This window comes from Bipolaris oryzae (assembly GCF_000523455.1).
Source record: "Bipolaris oryzae ATCC 44560 unplaced genomic scaffold scaffold_8, whole genome shotgun sequence".
NCBI lineage: Eukaryota > Fungi > Ascomycota > Dothideomycetes > Pleosporales > Pleosporaceae > Bipolaris > Bipolaris oryzae.
In genome coordinates, this window is record NW_006911284.1 from 45,744 (window position 1) to 63,645 (window position 17,902).

Below are 17,902 nucleotides of genomic sequence, written 5' to 3' on the forward strand. Positions count from 1 at the left end.
CGCCATTTAAAATGTACGCTGCTCGCCTTTGGTAGGAAGATTAGCGAGATTTGACGAGGCTGTGTTAGAGCAGTCTTGTCCATGGTATGAACGCGGCGAAACTTTACATCGCTCGTGGTAAGAACGCATTGACTGGACGCTTATGGATTTACACTCGTGTCGATTCCAAAGCCATGGTTTGTGCTCGCAATACGTCAGAATTACTATATTTGGCGATTTAGCGGGACTTTAACGCGCAGTAGAGCTCGATTGCGTACCCCGATCTTGGGTCAAGGCTGTCGAAGTAGGTTAGTTAAAGTGTATTAGCGGGCTATACAAACTCTCACAAGTAGGCTCTATTTGGACATCTAGCTAATCTTTTATTCGATACTGGTCACTCTACTCGCAGCACTCATCCGCTATCTCGAACTATCGCTGTTCTCACCAACCTCGGTGCAACACTTCATATCCCGGGAGAACCACAGGAGTGCCAGTGTCTTGGCCCCATATTGCAGAGCCAACCATTAGACCCTATGTACTCCAGTCCTATGACGTGGCAGTCGTACAATTCGGAAACCGACCGGCTACTAAAGTCGAAAGCATGATATCGTTAGTTACCCATCAGATTTAATAAACTCTAAGCCTTATAGTGGAGTAGTTGCATAGTTTAAAAGCTAGCTGGCTACTAAAATTGAGAAGATGAGGTCGTCAGTCATTTACGCAAAATGTACAAGAGGGCCTTGATTACAGGATCTGTTCGCATCTAGTCACCGGCAAAGCGATTTCACCCTAGTTCTGTAAAGTCGAAATTATTCCTGGGCTCCACGCTGCTGTGCTAGCATTGGCCGCACACGTATCCAATGCCGCCTAGCCAGGCACCGTCTCGTATCCTGTCAAACTGCTGGTTCGTCATTCGAGCAATATACCTCGAACCGCTGCTGGAGGTGCTGATACAGCCGGGTCGTTGACCGCTCACCGGCTGGTTTATCATTTCGGTGCAAATACCGCTAGAACCGATACGTCAATCGACTGATGGCCTGGCATACTGTCTATGCTCATCAACACGATAGATGTAGTAAACGTCGTGACTTTGTGACCCCATCTACATGCATTCGTGTCCATTGTGATATCCTAAAATTTACAACACTTTATTCTCATCAAGAACTAAAACCAGACCATTTACGAGGTTATTCATGAACGATAAAATCTAAAGTAGGTATCTATGAGTTTTACCGAAAAGAGGCATTCCAAAGTTCCCGCCGAACCGGAGACTTTTCTATTTGAACACAGTGAACTGCTAGGATATACACATTGATCCTTCATCCTAGACCATGTAGACACCTTCCCATAACGCTCAACCATCAGATTGCCAGCACCATTCCTATTTTCAATTGCTTGATATGAAGCCGAGACTTGGCCTGCCACCAAGGAAAAAACCAGATCTTTTAGTGCCCATATTTCGCCTTCGGAGAGCGATTCCGTCAAATGTACGAAATCGATGTGGAGCCAAGGGACTTCAACGCTGCTCGGCACACATGACGAGCGTAGGTGAGGGCTAGCCTGGATAGAAATCTGCTAATGCTAATGCCAAAACGGGGTGACTGTTCAGGCGGTGTTGAGAGCAGCTCCGTCAAGACGCGCATTCCAGCTGGAAATTACGTTGCATAAAAGATTAGGCCGAGCAAAGCATGGTTTGTCAGCTGTCGAATAATCAAAAGGTGCGCCTTGGCTTTAGGCTGTGTGGGCAACTGGTTGAAAACGGAATTTCGATATACTAGGAAATGGGGGGGGGGGGATTGAAGGATCCAACTTCTAGAGCGAAGAGTAGTGCCTTTTGATAACAACTGCTACGCGCGAAACTGAAATATGAGCACAAGATACGCCAAACTTAAAGATCGGGTAATTGACAGTAATTAGACCTAATTAGACGATACCATGTTACTTTATCCTAGGATTTTTTTCAATTGTGATTCTCCGCTCAATAAAAAGTATGTTAAATATCATCTTCATTGCTCTATTCTAGCACCCACATCCCACTATGAACCTCTCGCTAAGAATACTAAGGCTCCTACTCTCTTGTCTTTCCACTCTGCTTCAAACGCCAAAACTATATTTCCTCATACATGACGGAGATACTGAGGACACTATCCTGAACTGGTGCTTCAATACATCCATTTGATGAGGTCGGAAAGCCGAATACTTAAAATAAAGTGTCTTTTCGAAACACAATGTCCCCTCAAGTATCAAAGTGTTTTTGAAAAGACGATCCCTTCTTGATCTTAGACATTCTTCTCACAAACCCACTCCTCACTGTTATCTTGTAACAACGGTTTCGGTGATATCCCGTGACGAGCGACTTTATCAAACGCATACATTCAATCCCTTAATAACGCATTTGGCCATTTCGTACACAGTCAATCGCATGTAGGACGTGAGGTATCCATTACCCGTGTATAAGCATAAGGGAGCAATCAACCACTCTCTTCCTAACCATCAATGTAGAGATGCTACTACATCTATTCATCCAGCCTCTCACACTATCATGTCTATCCTACCACATACCTACCTATCCAAAACATCTCCAAGTATCTCGTTGCACGCTGCAATTAATCAACCCACCGTGTTAACTCATTCATACCCTCACCTCGCTTCAATCATGCTATATGCATCGCTCACACGTAATCATCTACGTAGCATACTCATCAGCATCACTTGTTGCACACGAAATACACCATCCCCCTCAACCTTCCAGCACATCATGCTAGGCATCTTCTCGAAAAAAAAACTACTTCAAACAACACCTCCACGGCCTCGTATCGGATGCAGCACCCCCAGTCCTCACCACACCCATCACATCCCCAAGCCAACCCCGCTCAATCCGATAAAATAAAACCCCCCCGAGGAACCAAAAGACTCTGGCATCATCATAAAACTGTACCGAGAGACATCCAGCGCAGGGCAAAAGCACACCCTTATATACCCATCTCCCCCATCTCCCCCTTCCGATACCGCACCCCCCCCCCCTTCTCCCATGCATCCCAATAAAACCCAACATATTCCCCCTTATTACGCAACTCGATCCACCTCTTCTCTCCACGGGGTAAAAAAGAAAAAAAAACTTTTATTCACTCCATATGACAATCTCCCCCCCTACCCGAAAATTCCCGGTCGCACGCGCACGCGGAACGCAGAACGCGCATGGTTGAGGGTTTTGACAAGTACGTTGTTGTTTTTTACGTACAAGGCGCTCGTATTCGGTAAGAGCGGCGGTACATGTCAAGAAGAATTTGTGGGGTAGGTCGGGGGGACGTGTGGGGATGGATGTATTGTTCTTGTGGAGGGAGACGGGGGGGTTGGTGGTACTGGGAAGGGAAGGTTTCGCGGGGAGAGGGGGGGGGGGCGGTTGTCGGGGTGTTTTTTTCTCTTTTTCGGTGGGGTGCGGGAAGGATGCGTGGAAGGGTTCTAGAAGGGTTAATGGTGCGGGGAGGAGAGGAAGAATTAATGTGAGAGAGAGATTGCATTGTAACGATATTTTTTTGGCGGTTTGTTGTGCTGAAAACTCGTAGGCTAGGTGAAGGAGAAGGGGGATGCATACGGGGGTATCTACGAATGTCAAATAGGCAAAAAAAAAAAATCAACCATTGGAATATAATCTGATAACCGCTCAATCGTCAAAATCCCAATACGCCTTGTCGAGTATATCCTGCCACCCTTGCACAGACTCCAACCTTGGATCCTCATCGTCCTTGAAATCAACTGGCAAATCCGCACTCGTGCCCACGCACGGATACGTACAGCGACATGGAAACACCATTTCACCTCTCTGAATCTGAAGCAAAATGGCCTCTCTCATTTCCTGCCTCAAACTCGCCACCATGGCCGCATCCGCATCCCCATCCCCCACAGCATTAAGCATGGGCTGCCAAAAATCCACAGTGGACGTCTTGACACACCCACTCAAGCTAATCCTCACCCCTTTCGCCGTACGCAGATGCCGCAGCATATCCCACGCCAGTACAATCCAATATTCGATCCACTTCTTCTGACACGAATGCGGGCTGCGTCGCGGGCTTGCCATGGCCCACGGACACCGCGCGAGCCGGTGCTTGGGACTGATGAAGCGCAGATCAAGTGTCTGGAGCCCATGTAGCAGTGCCAGTTCCGCAAACTTCATTCCATGCGGAGCACAGGTACGAATCACATGTCTGCTGTTTGCATAGATGCCGATGCAGGCGAAATACTCCCTCGCGTCCATTTCGAGCTGGATGTGGCGTAGAAAGCCTGTTCGGAGGGCAAGCTCCGCTGGGAGACTGAGGGCGTGCCGCCATATCTTGGGCATAAAGTGCTTGGGGCCCCTGCCCAGGCCTGAGCGGAGTGTAGTGAACCGCTTGATCGTCTCGCGACATGCTACCGCGCTGAATTCCATGCAAACCTTTTTGTTGACATAGAAGATGTTCGAGTTGGGGCTGGGGATTTCTGGGTCGCGGTTACGTTCTGCCACGCTGGTGGGCCCGAAAGATTGCCCAACACCAAAGATGAAGCGGCCTGTGCCCTCTGTCACAATATCGGGCACAACGACAGGCTCGATGACGTGACGGTAGATTTCCTCGCGCAGCTCGAGAGGCAGTTGCAGGAACTTGAAATGTTTACCCGTATTTGTCCACCATATTCTTTGCTCGTCGTACTGTGTCGCTGAAAACTTCTTGTGCCATGTCTCTTGGAGATCGGTGCAGTAGGTGTCGCGTATCCACGATGCCGCATCACGCATGTTGCTTGCCCCCGTCCCAATTGCCATAGTCTCGATCCTCACATCTTCCTCGTCCAGAATGCTGATGGCGACTGTGCGACGCGGATAGTAAATCGACTCAGCGAAGGTGTACCAGCCGGCATTTTCAAAGTCATCATCTTTTTTCTTGATGGCTGCAATGTCGTAGGGGCTAGCCAGTTCGACTTCAAGAAGGCTTTTTGCATTCTTGTAGCAGTGACTATATTTCCCCAGGAAAGAAAAGTTGCGCTTGCGTTCTTCCTTGGCAAAGGTGTGGAGAATGGCGATGACGCGGTCTGAAAGTGGTTGTGGCTTGCAGGGTGCTTCGGCCTTGCTTTTGCTACTAGTCCTTCCGGACATAGCGCCGGTAGTTGGGATAGGTGCTTGATGCATCTTCAAGAGACTCGTGATGTCCGATCGGTGATAGGTTTTCGTCGCGCCAGAGTAGAGAAGTGGTTGATTTCGGAGATGAGAATCATCTTTGCTCCTTTTCATATTGCTTGAAAATACCGATATTCACGTTGTGAGTTGTTAACCAAAGTCCGCGATGCTGGGCAGAAACCGCTACGCTATCGATGTGTAGACTAGTGAGGGCTGTACCAAAGGAAAGCAAGCGAAACCAATAATTCATGGTTGGAAGACCCCACTTCTCCCAGTCTGAGTTTCTAGTTCGTTGAGCACATGTTTTCACTGGAAACCCAATCACAGAATGGTGTTGGAAATTTGAATGGATGATTGATTGACGATAAAATGATGTCGCTATGCTAAAGACTCATAAGTCATAACAGATAAAACTGCCCCTCAAAGGGCTTTTGGTATATATACATGATTGCTCTTTGTGCGTTTATGCGTAGGCTGATGCCTTGCAGGTGAATGCGCCCCTGACATCACCAGAGTTGTACTGGGTGATGATGTCCTCGACAGAGGCATACGTTCCAGCGCCCAAGACGACCATTCCAATAACGAGAACGATGGCGTTCAAGATGCTGAGAGAAATGTTCTTGGCTGAAGCGTTCCACTTGCCCTCCTTGACAAGCTGGAACCAGAAGAGGGCGGGCCAGTAAAAGGTAAAACCAGAAATGAAGAGCGAGGAGATGAGACCAAGCAGGGCATTGAAGAATGGAATGGCCTCGGCAATGATCCATCCAATAACAGTGACGAGAGAGATGAGGCCAACCCAGACAGTCCAGCCACGTACGTCCTTGACGAAGCGAATGGGAGAGTCGGGGAAGAATCGGTCCATCATGTAGCGGCAGACGACGGTGCCGTTGATGGAGCCAGAGATGAAGATGACGGGGAGGGCAATACCAAAGGCAATGCGCGAGACGGTGGAACCGGCAGAGAGGAGGGCGGGCGACTTGACGCTCTGTCCAATGAAGGCGTAGCAGAGGGCACCAGTGAGGGTGTAGATGAAGATTTCAATCAGACCGAGGGCCCAGATGGACTTGACGTAGTCCTTGGGGGTGTGCATCTCCGACATGAAGGAGAACTGGCAGACGGCAAACGAGTAGGCGAAGATGATGTTGGTGGTAGCAAGGAAGGCCTGGTAGAATGTGGTTCCTGGCTGTGGCCACGCAGACCAGTCGACAGCGGAAAGGCCACCGGGCGCGTTGTGAGCCTGGACACCAGTTGCAATGATGGTGATGAGAATGGCGGCAATGATGCTGACAAAGTCAATGTAACCCAAGAATGCAAAGTCGTGGAAGGTAGGGGGCAGCGCAAGGACCAAGAGGATGACGAGCGAAACAACACTCCAGACCAGGGCGCAGGTAGCGTAGTCGCCAATAATGTTGATAAAGGCAATGGTTCCAGTAAGTGCGTGAGATCCAACCAGCAGAATGAGGAAAAGGGCAAACATGACACCAGTCAGTTCCTTTCCAAAGCGGCCCCAGATGAGTGCAACAGCGTCTGAGTAGTGGTTGACATGGGGGTATCGCATCTTGACCTGGCCGACGACGTAGGACGTGTAGATGGCAACAAGACCAAGACCAACACACAAGATGGTACCGGGGACCATGCCGAGAGTAGCAAAGGCGCTAGGGATACTGAGGGAGCCGAGGGCAATAGCCTCGACAATCAGACAGACGGTGAGCTGCTTCCAGCCAAGGCGGTGGAATTTCTCAGATCCTTCCTGGACAGTGGCCGTCTTGTCGACGGGCATCATTAGCTCCGGGTCGCTCTTCTTGCCCTCGGAAGAGAGGTCATCAAGGCGGTAGTTTGTTGGAGGAGTAGCGTAGTGAGGAGGAGGTATGCTGGTGGGCACATCGCCTGCACCGTGGGCGTGTTGTACCTCCTGCATCTTGGCCAAGGATGAATGTGTGTCCGAAAGAATGGGGAGAGAGTGAGGATGTGGACAAAAAGGGAAGGGCAACCTTGGTTTTTGGCCGCGGGAGTCTGCTGACAAGCTAGTCTACCGTCTGTTCCCAAAGGAGCAGTTGCAGTGCAGATGACCAAACGGGTAGCGGGCAGCGGGCAGCGTCGAGTTGCGAAGGGTGCTGCTCGGTGACGTAGTGTAGTAGTAGTAGTAGTAGTCTGTGACGAGGAGACTACTTGTAGCAGTGTGCAGCAGGCGCAATAAATAGGACGCGGCGTAACAGTGAGGCGGAAGAAAGGACCATCTTTATATCGGAGTTGCTTATCTCTCCGCGCGCTGTGAATGTGTAATAGAATGTTCCAAATGGTGGCTCCCCCGCGCGCTCCCAAGATGGCGGTCGACCGAAGTTGACCGAGAGCAAGCGATGGACGAGGTTAGCGGTCGTCGGCTTAAGGCAGCGTATGGAACCAGTCCATGGTACGTGCGATGAGCAGGGGAGGTTCTAGTGGCGTTGGGGACGACGAGGTTCCACATGGCGCGTCGCAGTTGACGTAAAATTTTCATCTTTTTACGTGTGTGGGTGGAAATGCTGGGACGTGCTTGGGACCAAACGGCGGCCGTGAACTGGGTTTATTGGGCCAGTGCCCCAGAGGGCATGCGACGAGGGAAGCAAGAGACCTGTGCATGTGGCCTTCCCCCGCGTTGTGCGGGAGTAAGCTGGCGGAGGCATTGGATTGCGCGATGCGAGTGTAGGGTATGACGTGACTGCGCAGTGATGTTTTGCGGTAGGGCTGTGGTGGCTGATTTTGGGGGCGCGGACAAGCTCTCTTACCGCAACCCACCCGAGCCTCGGCGGGGCTTGTCCGCGCCCTCCGAGCAGGTACCCGGCCTAGCGAGAGCCTCTTCCGATCCTGGTCGTTGCCGCGCCGCCGCCCAGCAAAACCTCTGCCCTCACCCTGCTCTACTCTACACTAGCTGTACCACCCACACCTGCACCCTCACCTGTGCCTATCTGCTAATAACACTGACCCTAGTGCTAGCAAAAACGAGGGTCTTGTGGAGTGCATTGCCGAGAGAGGCGCCTGCCAATCACCCTGTGCACCGCCTGTCTGTGTCCATTGCCTGCGCAAAAAAAATAATCCCTATCTTTACCCCAGCCTTTTCGCTCCTTTCAAGGGCCTGGCACTTGCTTTCATGCATACACATACATGCTTTCATGCATACATGCATTCTATCGACAGGCGCGTGCCGTAGCGCTGCTATACTACATTGTAACTCCAGATCGCATGCAACAGAACTTTCCCACCTCCACAAACTAAACCCCTCCCCCCCCTGTCCCCCCGTCTCACGCGACACACGCCCTCAACAGTGCGCCTTTTAAACACTCATCGCGAGGCCCATTGGCTCGCCCTAGTCCTCCCATGCCGATGTACCACCTATCTACGCGGCCGTAGTCAGGAACTCATCGACGACGTGCGGGTCTTTTTCGACTTCTACCGTGCTTCTCCCGCGTCTGCTCTCCCACGTCTCCTCCACATGGGCCTTGGCGGCCGTCGAGTCAGGCGTGAAGACAAACACGCGATGCTCACCTGTCCGGGCGTCAGCGTCGCCCAAGGTAACTGTGGCGGATATGCACCTACAATTTTTGTATGCAGTGCCCAGCATGGGATCTTCAACGTCCCAGTCCTCAGTCAGAAAGTGAGCAAACGCCCCGTGCGTCACCACCAGCACCTGTTATCAGTCAGTCAGTCAGTCAGCCACCTGGCAAACTCTGCCCCTGGTCTGCTTTTGTGCTTGCCTGGGCTTCGGGACGCTGGAATAGCCAGCTCCTCACGTCTGCGGCGCGCTTGCTAATGGCCGTCTTCTCGTACGCCCAGTAACCGTCCTGCACGTGACCCGTTAGCGCATATCCTGACGTCACACCAGTGACATGTGCCGACCTTGGAATTCCATCCCGGCGTCACTGCTGAAGCATCAATCTTGCTGAGATCAAAGTCAATCTCTCCAGCCTCGAACAAATCAGGCAGTAGTCGCTGCAAATCAGCCGCACTATCCGCCAGCCCTACGTCGCATCCAATGTTGCTGACCTCCTGCAGCGCCGGTAGCAGCACAAACGGTACTTCTGGCCGCGACAGCACCCGTCCGAAACTAAGCGCTGCCGTCTGAATTGTCCGCCGCAGTGGAGACGCAAACACCGTCTCTATCTCATCGTGGTGTTGAAACGCCGCGCTGAGGGCCCGGCATTGCTCCTTGCCTTTGGCTGTTAGTACCGCATCGCGAATGCTGTAGTCGCGCTGTTGTGTGTTAGACTCGTCCAACATGATTGCTCCCCCATCAGACATACAGTCGCATTGTGCTCTCCTTGGGCGTGGCGAACGAGATGAATCTTGGGAGCCATGGTGATGTCAGGTTCAGAGTTGCTGATTCTGCACTGTAGACTTCAACTGGGTGGGGCCGCCTCCGATTGAGTCACCGGGTCCTATCGCTCAAAGCCCAATTCGATTCGGCACGGCGAGCTTGGAGTATTGCTTATCTTTGAAATCCTTTACAATCTCTGCATCCTCTTTTGACGTCTGCCAGTGTCTTTATACCTCAATGGCTGTTCCTTTGATTGTACCACTCTCGACCGTTTCTTCGTTTCCATGGGGAAGGTTTGCCGAGCGCCTCGGCGCTAGTCCATGTTCGGTCAAGCACAGTTGATGTGGAAGAGGTGTTGATTGAGTGGCACTAACATTCCAAGTAGTCAATCCTCTAGACGCCATCAACATTTTCGTTGGCTCAATATCGCAGTTACAGAACATGTATTGAATCCATTCTTCTAGCTCTTCATGATGCGCAAGCATTACCGTGCTACCATTTCTGCCACGGGACATGTTTGAAAGGCCTTGATCAGCCGTCTGCGCAAGGACGTAATCGATGCAAAGCGAATTTATCGAGGCTGAGCAATAACTAAATGTAGTATTAGACGAATTTGTCGGGAAAGAAGAAGGTCAGAAAGACGTACTCGAATTGAGATTCCGGGACTGCTGAAGAGGCTGATCAACTATCCGGCATCGTAAAGCGAGAATGGTAGGTGTTCACACATCATTCAGTCAAGCCTCATTTCAATCCCTAGATGGCCACCCGGAAAGATTTGTCCCGAAATATCAAAACACAAAGTCGAGGCAGTTTCTTGATTATGAGAATGCACCGTTTTGGCCAAGCTGCCACATCGGATCCGCAGAGACCCCGCAGCACTAGCGTAACAGGCTTATCCATAACACCAAAATGTCATCGTCATTCACAGTACCACTAGAGTTTTCCTAAACCCTTCAATCTTACTAGCAATCACCATGGCGAATCAGGAGCCAACTGTGCTTATCATTGGCGCTGGTACTTTTGGTACATCGACTGCATACCATCTCAGCAAACAATACAAGGATCCTTCGCGCATAACCATAGTCGACCGCTGGGATACAACATCACCTCTGGAAGAAAAACAAGCAGCAGCCATTGATACAAATCGCATTATTCGCACAGACTACGACTCACATCTGTACTGTAATCTCGCCAACGAAGCAATTCATTTCTGGTTCTGGAGCATTGCAGTCCAAGGCCATTTCCACAAGACGGGATGGATTGTACTGGATAGTAAAGAGGGAGGTTTTGGCGATGCAGTGAGAAAGACGTTTCTCGAAAGAGGAGGCGACTACACGCGTGATGTTGATCCTGGTGAATTGGAAAAATACGACATAACCAAAGGAGTCCAAACCCAGCGCCTGGGCAAAGGCTACTTCAACCCCGAGGCAGGATGGTGCGATGCCGAAAGGGCTACCCAGAGCTTCACCAAAGTCGCACTGGAACTCGGCGTCAAGCGCATAACAGGCGAAGTCCAAGAACTCATCCTCAACCGCGACAAATCCGGTCTTGCCGGCGCCAAGCTACGAGACGGACGCATTTTCACCGCCGACAAGATAGTCCTTGCAGCCGGAGCCTGGACCAGCACCCTCATGTCTCCTCTCGAAGACGCTCTCCGAATTCCGCACCAAGACCGCATCGAGCGCCAAGTCACAGCCGTCGGCCGCGTCTCAGCATACTACACGCTCAACGACTCGGACACGCAATCCCTCGTCTCGCAAGACCAACCCGTCATTGTCATCGGCAGCGAAATCGACATCATCCCCCCTTCCACCCCCAATCGCACCTTGAAAATCAACGATTTAACCTCTGAAATCGTAAACACACTGACTACCCCCTCGGGCCACCGCATCACCGCTCCCTCACGCAGACACCAAACCGATGTCCCCGAGAAACTCAAGCAGCAAAGTACCCGCCTCATTCACGCTTCCATGCCGCAATGGACAAAAAACCGCGTCCCCAGTCGATGGCGCATATGCTACGATGCCGTGACACCCAGTGAAGATTGGCTCCTAAGCCGCCACCCACACGCACAACTGACCAATTTATACATTGCCGTCGGCGGTAGCTTTCACTCTTACAAGTAAAGTTTCCCCTTCTTCGTCGTCTTCTTCTTCTCATTCAGCCACAGAAAAATGCTGACACTTTGGAAATAGATTTCTCCCCGTCGCAGGCGCATACATGCTCAACGTCCTGTTCGACAAGTCCAACGGCGACGAAAAAGACGCAGCTTGGGCGTGGAAGAGTCAAGACTGGCTCGCCAAATGTAATGGCGAGGCCAAGGAATTCGGGAGTCAGAGGGTCAAGGGGAGACAGAGGAGGGAATTGAGCGAATACGAGCATGATGGGGCTGTGGCAAAACTGTAACTAGTATGTCTGTGTGTAGGTGTGTGTGTGTGTGGGGGGGGGGGGGTTGTAAATAAAATTAACTACTATTGTTATTTTCCAGGTGGCCTCGCATAAACAAAAGAACCTACTAGCTCTTGTTGTATACTTTGTTATCTATCTCCATGACTATAATACACAACATGGTCCTCCCCACTCCCCCCAACACTAATCCTTCTTCTTCTTCTTCTTCATCATCTTCTTTTTCTTCCCGACTCACTCCTTAACCCTAACAACGACTTTCCCAAAATGACCCCCACTAAACAAATACCTCAATGCCTGATCCGCCTCGTGGAACCCCCACACGCGATCAACAACGGGCCTTATCTCCTTTTCCTCGTAAAACTTGAGCATGCGCTCTAGCTCATCGCGGGGCCCATTCAAGATACCCTTGAGCGTGACGTTGCGCTTGAGGCAAAGCAAGTTGGTGTTTGTGCGATCGGAAGCGTTGTCGTCTTGCTTGCCGGATAGATACCCGATGCATGCGATTAAGCCGCCGAAGCGCACGCAGTCGAAGGACTTGCGTAGGGTTTGTGCGCCGCCGACTTCGATGATGATGTCTGCGCCTTCACCGTTTGTGGCGGAGAGTACGGCGTTGTCCCAGTCAGATTGCGTGCGATAGTTAATCGTCGTCTTAGCGCCGAGCTGCGTTGCGCGCTGGAGTTTTTCGTCAGAAGACGAGGTTACGATTGCGGTTGCACCCGCGGCGGTGGCGATTTGGCAGGCGGAAATACTGACGCCGCCGGTGCCCTGGCATACGACTGTTTCGCCTGGCTCGATAATGGAGCCCTTTGGGCGCATGCAGTTGAGGCTCATCCATGCGGTCATTGCGGCAATGGGGAGACATGCTGCTTCGTCTGCGGAAAGGTAGTCTGGGATTTTGACGACACCGTAGGTGGGGAAGACGCGGTACTGGGTTAGGACTCCTGGGGCGGGACCGCCCAGGCCGTTGGCGACGTCTGAGGCTTTGACTTGGCCGGAGAGATGGGTTGGGGCGAAGGTGCTGATGACGCGGTCGCCTTCCTTGAGTTGAAAGGCTGGGTTTTTGAAGGGATCGCTGGTGTTGGAGGAGATTGGGCCCACGGCAACGACGACACCGCACATGTCGCTGCATGGGACGATTGCGGGGGGATGTTCGACAGAGGAGTGGTGGTTGTAGAGACCCATTGCAACTGCACGTGATCAGTGACGTTATCGTAGAGTTGCGATACATCAACACGTACCCTCAGTATCTCTGTAGTTCAAGCTGACAGAGTGAATTTCCACCAGCACTTCGTCCTCGCCTGGTGTAGGGCAGTCTACCTCTGACATTCTCAACTTATCGAGACCGTCCTGGCCTGTAAGCCACTGCTTGATCTTTTGCGGAGGTGTCATCTTGGCTGGTAGTAGAAACTGCGTCGAATGCCTTTGGAATGCCAGTGTTGAGATTGATTGTAGATGTCGACTGTGTCTGTTTTAAACTCTTGCTCTTCTGGTGCGAAAACAGGCCGGAAATCTCGCTCAGCCAATCTCGGCGATCTTGGGAGAAGGGTGGGGTTGGCATCACGGGCAGATCTCTCTACTTTATAACGAAGAATCTCGATGGGCGGGCTAGTATCGAGGGAATGCAGACAGTGGAGCTTGAGCAGCGGGCAGAAAGTCGCCGAAGATGTGTGGGGAGCAGCATTATTTCTATTTGTCGTGGCCATGGCGGCAAGGTGCTCAGCATAGCCATCGAGGTGTTCAGGTGCAACGTCACTGGCCGGAATCGCCCGGCAGCCGAGGTGGCAGGGCGCTGTCGGAATGCGCAAGCCGATGCGGCCCCTCAACACCATGGATGCTTATCGCAGACTATCGTGAGGTGTGCAAATGCCTCAGCATTGATCATACGCGTACCTGGATGTTTGAAACGCCTAGTCTAGTGACAATGGCCGGAGACGAGGAGCGGTGCGCATGCCCCTGACGCAGGTCCATCTGTCAGCGTGCTGCAGGGCCTGAAGCTGGCGCAATTTGGCTCCAACAGGATAATGACGATGACTGTGACGAGTACATCCAGAGACAAGGCGCTATGGAGCGGCCCAGATTTGTTGTTCTGTTGAAACCACGGGGGCTCGTGCTAGACAGGCATGATGGTCATCGTGGCACGCGCCATTGGGCGTGGAAAGAAGCAACATCACATGACGACACCGGATACTTATTTAGTGCTTGGATATAATCTCTCACCAGCCCGGATATAAACTCGCGCGATCCCCAGATATCGTCTCTCCAGATACGACTCCTCAACCCATCCACTGCAGATAGCACCACGCCCAGAGACATCACCATGGACTTCCAGCACCACTACTACGCCGGCCAAGAAGCCTTCCCGCCGCCTTTGCCAAACCATCTTAGCTCAGATTACTCGCCAGCACTATCCATCATGCAGCAGTTCCACGCAGACCTCCTCCGCATGGACGAAGAGCATCTCCAGCACCGCGATTCAGCCACCCCTCCCTCTGAAGTCCCCTCTCCATTTCCCGACGACGAGCCACTGCCCGACACCATCCTGGGCAGGGTACGAACCTGGTATCGCAGGCTCTCGCGTCGACGGACTAGCGACGTCTCAACCCCATGAACAGGAAACATGATATCGTCTGCGTCATGCAGGTACCAGTTCGCATGCGATCGCACTAGTCGCGATCTCGTTCCAGCTTGTCGGGCCGCCCGTCGCCGCTATTCGATACAACCCACGGCCATATCCCGTCATCGATCGCGGGCGATCTAGCGTTGACGATTTGACATTTATGCGACGTCACACCGCCGGCCGGGTGGCATGTCACTTTACCAGGGCATACCTGGCATGCTCATACAGATTTGACACGGTGATGGGTGCCGTTTAAAGTGACGTCGCCCGTCGCAGCAGCATCCAAGTATCGGTAGGCCCTTGTACAACCGAGTTGTTTCTGTACGATGACCCCAGCCCTCGACCGAGGAAGCCCCGCGGACCGCTTCATGGATGTTATCGCTATCCGCTCATGGGTCTCGTAAGGTTCCGTCCGACGCGCCGCAGCGGAATGGCTCTGTTCGCTCCAAAGTGATGTGGTCCGAGAGATGAGACGTGTGTGTCTGGATGAATGTAGTGATAGCTGCGTGAAGTCAGTCAGGTAGATTCGAGATGACGATGGAGGAGGTGCAATTAATAATACCAGTATAAACGTGTGCTTGATTCGCAATCATGTATATTGCATATGTTAGTAATGGGTTGATGCCGTTGGTGGCGAGGGGTTGTGGGGAGTTGCGGGGAGTGCTCGTGTCATACCGAGGCCTAGGACCGATAAGTTTTGCCAAGGAACGATAAGCGTCAATCCATGGGTCAATCAATCTTGTTCATGATCTACCACGACAACTTACGCAGTGCCATTGGTGCTAGAGACGATTATTTGAGAGATGATTGCAGAACACAATCTACATGGAAGCATTGGGCTGTGACTTAGCTCTATCCCACATCCAAAGCTCCGAAAAACGCCTTACCAGGCAAACGAAGCTCAGGACTGAGCCCGTTGGCGCCAGGGCTTCTTCAAGAATCAGGCAAACAGGCTCCGTGCTCTCTTTCTCAACAAAATTCATGTTAGCGGCGCCCTGACCATGCGGGCCGCCCACCAGACCAGTGTCCTGGTCATTGGAATGCGGGCTACAGAAGACTGAACAGATGTCAAGAACTGGTGCAGCATTCCCCAGAGCGGGCGCTCGCTGGGGCGCAGCGTTGCTACTGCTACATCGGGATACGACGGTGGCAAAGCACGTTGCACACCCAACAGGTGCATGCTTGCCAAGGCACGACATTTGCAAGGCACAACGATTATGACGGATCAGTCGAATCTAGCTACCCCACAAGACGTTAATTAATCTTGACCTGTAAACATTCCCGGGGAACCCGCAACACAGGCTGTAGTGTCTGCCAAGCAGGCGTGTGCCTTTTTTTTTTACTCTTGTGGCACATGGCCAGGGGTCCGGACGCGCTGAAAGTACGTAAGAAGGGTCAAAAGGGCACAGGAAAAAAAAAGGTGCACGCACTGACCAGGACTGTACTGTCTAAGTAAGTATTGACGACCATAATGCAGCACTGGGTGAGATGCCATCATTGCTGCGTACTTACCAGCCCGGGCCTCTACGCATTCGGCGCTATCATACGTTGCCCCTCGTGGTCTAGTGGTGCCCTTCCCCGCAGCGCAAGATGACACTCGCACTCGCGGCGATAGGGGGACTACCTCGCATACTTACTCGACAACGTGGCCACCCAAATTTTTTGAGCCATGGTGGACCGCGTCAGCTAAGGGGCCAAAAGAAATGCACCTTTGACTGGCCGGACCTGAAAAACTGTGCCTGTCAGACAGGCGCAGTAGGCGCGCGAACATGTTTGCTTGCGTGAAGCTTTGACGTAGGCGCATGGGACGGGCGTGTGCAGGCTCTCGCGTCTTTGCTGTCTCTACGTACGGGCGCAATGTCACGTTTCTTCAATTTCACCTGCAGCTGATCCGGTGAAAGATGTGAAACAACATTTGACATATTCCAGTGCCACCCCAACGCTATCTGCGTCTTCTTTTGGGAATAGCTTGACCCGACGCTCAGGCTTTTGGGCCATGACAGATTACCCTGCCTATCTTGGTGTGCGTGTTAGGCTTTTGTTGCAGCTGCTAAAGAGCCGAGAGCTGGATCCGCAAGCTCTCTTGGGGAAGGAGCCAACCTGGCCGCCGCTCCCATCCTAGTCCGGTTAAAGTCATCTCTTCGCGCGCAGTCACTCACTGGCCTCTACTGTGGTGAGCGGCCGCGATTGTTATCGCGTCTAGCCAAGAGACGCTAAATCAACAGGCATTGGTTTCATAGTAGGGCTTACACGAGTGACGAGTGACGAGAAATCTCGCCTTGAGGCTCTGCTTCGACGATGGCCTCCAAATCAGCGGCCGGGGGTGGGCCAGATAAAAACCTCGCGTCGACGCATTTGCGCATCTAGCTACCTGCCTCTACTGTAGTATTGCGCAAGTCAGCAAGTGCCCTCGCCAACCGATTATTCTTATATCACCTTGGACCCATTGTCCTATAACATTACTCTCCTTTGCTCCTCACATTACCGTTGCCACTACAGCACCGTGTCTCCCTGCTTCCCACACCACGCGTGCCACTCCAGCGCCGCCTCCGCCAACACCCGCTGCTGCTACATTGCCCTCCCCCTACTTATCACTGCACCGCTGCCTCCACTTGCTTTCTGCAAAACTACTGCCACTACAGTGTCGCCTCTCTCTCTCTGCTTCTCACCAAACGGCCACTACTACAACGCCGTCTCCTCCTGCTCCCTACAGAACGCATACCATAGTAGCGTGGTCCTCTTCCTTGCACCCTCAGCAACACAGCCCCGCCTTCATCGACCGCTTCGACCCTGCCCTAGATTACTTCACCCCCCAGCGCCGAATACAAAAGGGCTGCAACCTCCTTGTGCCCAGTGAACATCAACCAGCACCTCACTGTACCCCACGAGTACCATACCGACACGGACCATTCCACTCTTCACTGCCACGAAGAAACATGTCTCACAGTGAGTCAGCTTGTCATATCTGTTCCTCGCATGCGTGAACACAGCATGCTGTTGGCCCACGCCGCGCGTACCAGCAACGAGGCACGCAATCCATGTTCCTGAGCCGTCCCGCTGATCCCCCACTTTTAGCCCACCGCTACCACGTCAAGTACCCGTCCCGCGGCACCCTCGCTCCCATCGGCATACCAAACCACAGAAACGCCTTCGCCGTATATCTTCTCTGGGCGCGCCAGCGATACTACCGAATGCACGACGCGATGCACCACGAGGCCTCGTCGTCAGCTGCGTGCACGCGCAGCTCTGACGATGCGGTTGACGTGCATGTCGGCGGAGATGCTCCGAACTCTCTGCCCAGCCTACAGTTCGATGCGGCAAGGCTCAATACCGATCTGCTGGGAATAGGCTCGGGACTTGACGGCAGCGTTGACGCATCGGAGCTTATGTACCCCCGTGAGATCGACTTCATTGGGTGAGGGGCAATACCATGTAGGGCTGAAAGGGTAACAGCTCAGGC

The 17,902-nt window shown here is 52.4% G+C and overlaps 7 protein-coding genes across 7 annotated transcripts; 3 read left to right on the plus strand and 4 right to left on the minus strand.

The window, feature by feature from the left end:
* Positions 1-3,643: 3,643 nt before the first annotated feature.
* COCMIDRAFT_82990 (uncharacterized protein) lies at positions 3,644-5,104 on the minus strand (the record flags this gene model as incomplete). The annotated part of the gene is made up of 1 exon (XM_007685245.1): positions 3,644-5,104. The coding sequence occupies one exon, from the start codon at positions 5,102-5,104 to the stop codon at positions 3,644-3,646; it is 1,461 nt and encodes a 486-aa protein (XP_007683435.1).
* Positions 5,105-5,588: 484 nt separating this feature from the next.
* Positions 5,589-7,043, minus strand: COCMIDRAFT_83088 (uncharacterized protein; the record flags this gene model as incomplete). The annotated part of the gene is made up of 1 exon (XM_007685246.1): positions 5,589-7,043. The coding sequence occupies one exon, from the start codon at positions 7,041-7,043 to the stop codon at positions 5,589-5,591; it is 1,455 nt and encodes a 484-aa protein (XP_007683436.1).
* A 1,455-nt stretch (positions 7,044-8,498) lies between these two features.
* Positions 8,499-9,456, minus strand: COCMIDRAFT_32593 (uncharacterized protein; the record flags this gene model as incomplete). The annotated part of the gene is made up of 5 exons (XM_007685215.1): positions 8,499-8,647; positions 8,699-8,789; positions 8,857-8,943; positions 8,999-9,352; positions 9,403-9,456. The coding sequence occupies 5 exons, from the start codon at positions 9,454-9,456 to the stop codon at positions 8,499-8,501; spliced, it is 735 nt and encodes a 244-aa protein (XP_007683405.1).
* A 934-nt stretch (positions 9,457-10,390) lies between these two features.
* Positions 10,391-11,822, plus strand: COCMIDRAFT_82889 (uncharacterized protein; the record flags this gene model as incomplete). The annotated part of the gene is made up of 2 exons (XM_007685247.1): positions 10,391-11,538; positions 11,612-11,822. 2 exons carry the CDS (start codon positions 10,391-10,393, stop codon positions 11,820-11,822), a joined length of 1,359 nt encoding a protein of 452 aa, XP_007683437.1.
* Positions 11,823-12,056: 234 nt separating this feature from the next.
* Positions 12,057-13,214, minus strand: COCMIDRAFT_22358 (uncharacterized protein; the record flags this gene model as incomplete). The annotated part of the gene is made up of 2 exons (XM_007685192.1): positions 12,057-13,012; positions 13,064-13,214. The coding sequence occupies 2 exons, from the start codon at positions 13,212-13,214 to the stop codon at positions 12,057-12,059; spliced, it is 1,107 nt and encodes a 368-aa protein (XP_007683382.1).
* Positions 13,215-14,142: 928 nt separating this feature from the next.
* Positions 14,143-14,433, plus strand: COCMIDRAFT_83080 (uncharacterized protein; the record flags this gene model as incomplete). Its single annotated transcript, XM_007685248.1, has 1 exon — positions 14,143-14,433. One exon carries the CDS (start codon positions 14,143-14,145, stop codon positions 14,431-14,433), a length of 291 nt encoding a protein of 96 aa, XP_007683438.1.
* Positions 14,434-17,378: 2,945 nt separating this feature from the next.
* On the plus strand, positions 17,379-17,861 carry COCMIDRAFT_22359 (uncharacterized protein; the record flags this gene model as incomplete). The annotated part of the gene is made up of 2 exons (XM_007685193.1): positions 17,379-17,388; positions 17,518-17,861. 2 exons carry the CDS (start codon positions 17,379-17,381, stop codon positions 17,859-17,861), a joined length of 354 nt encoding a protein of 117 aa, XP_007683383.1.
* Between the last annotated feature and the right edge of the window lie 41 nt (positions 17,862-17,902).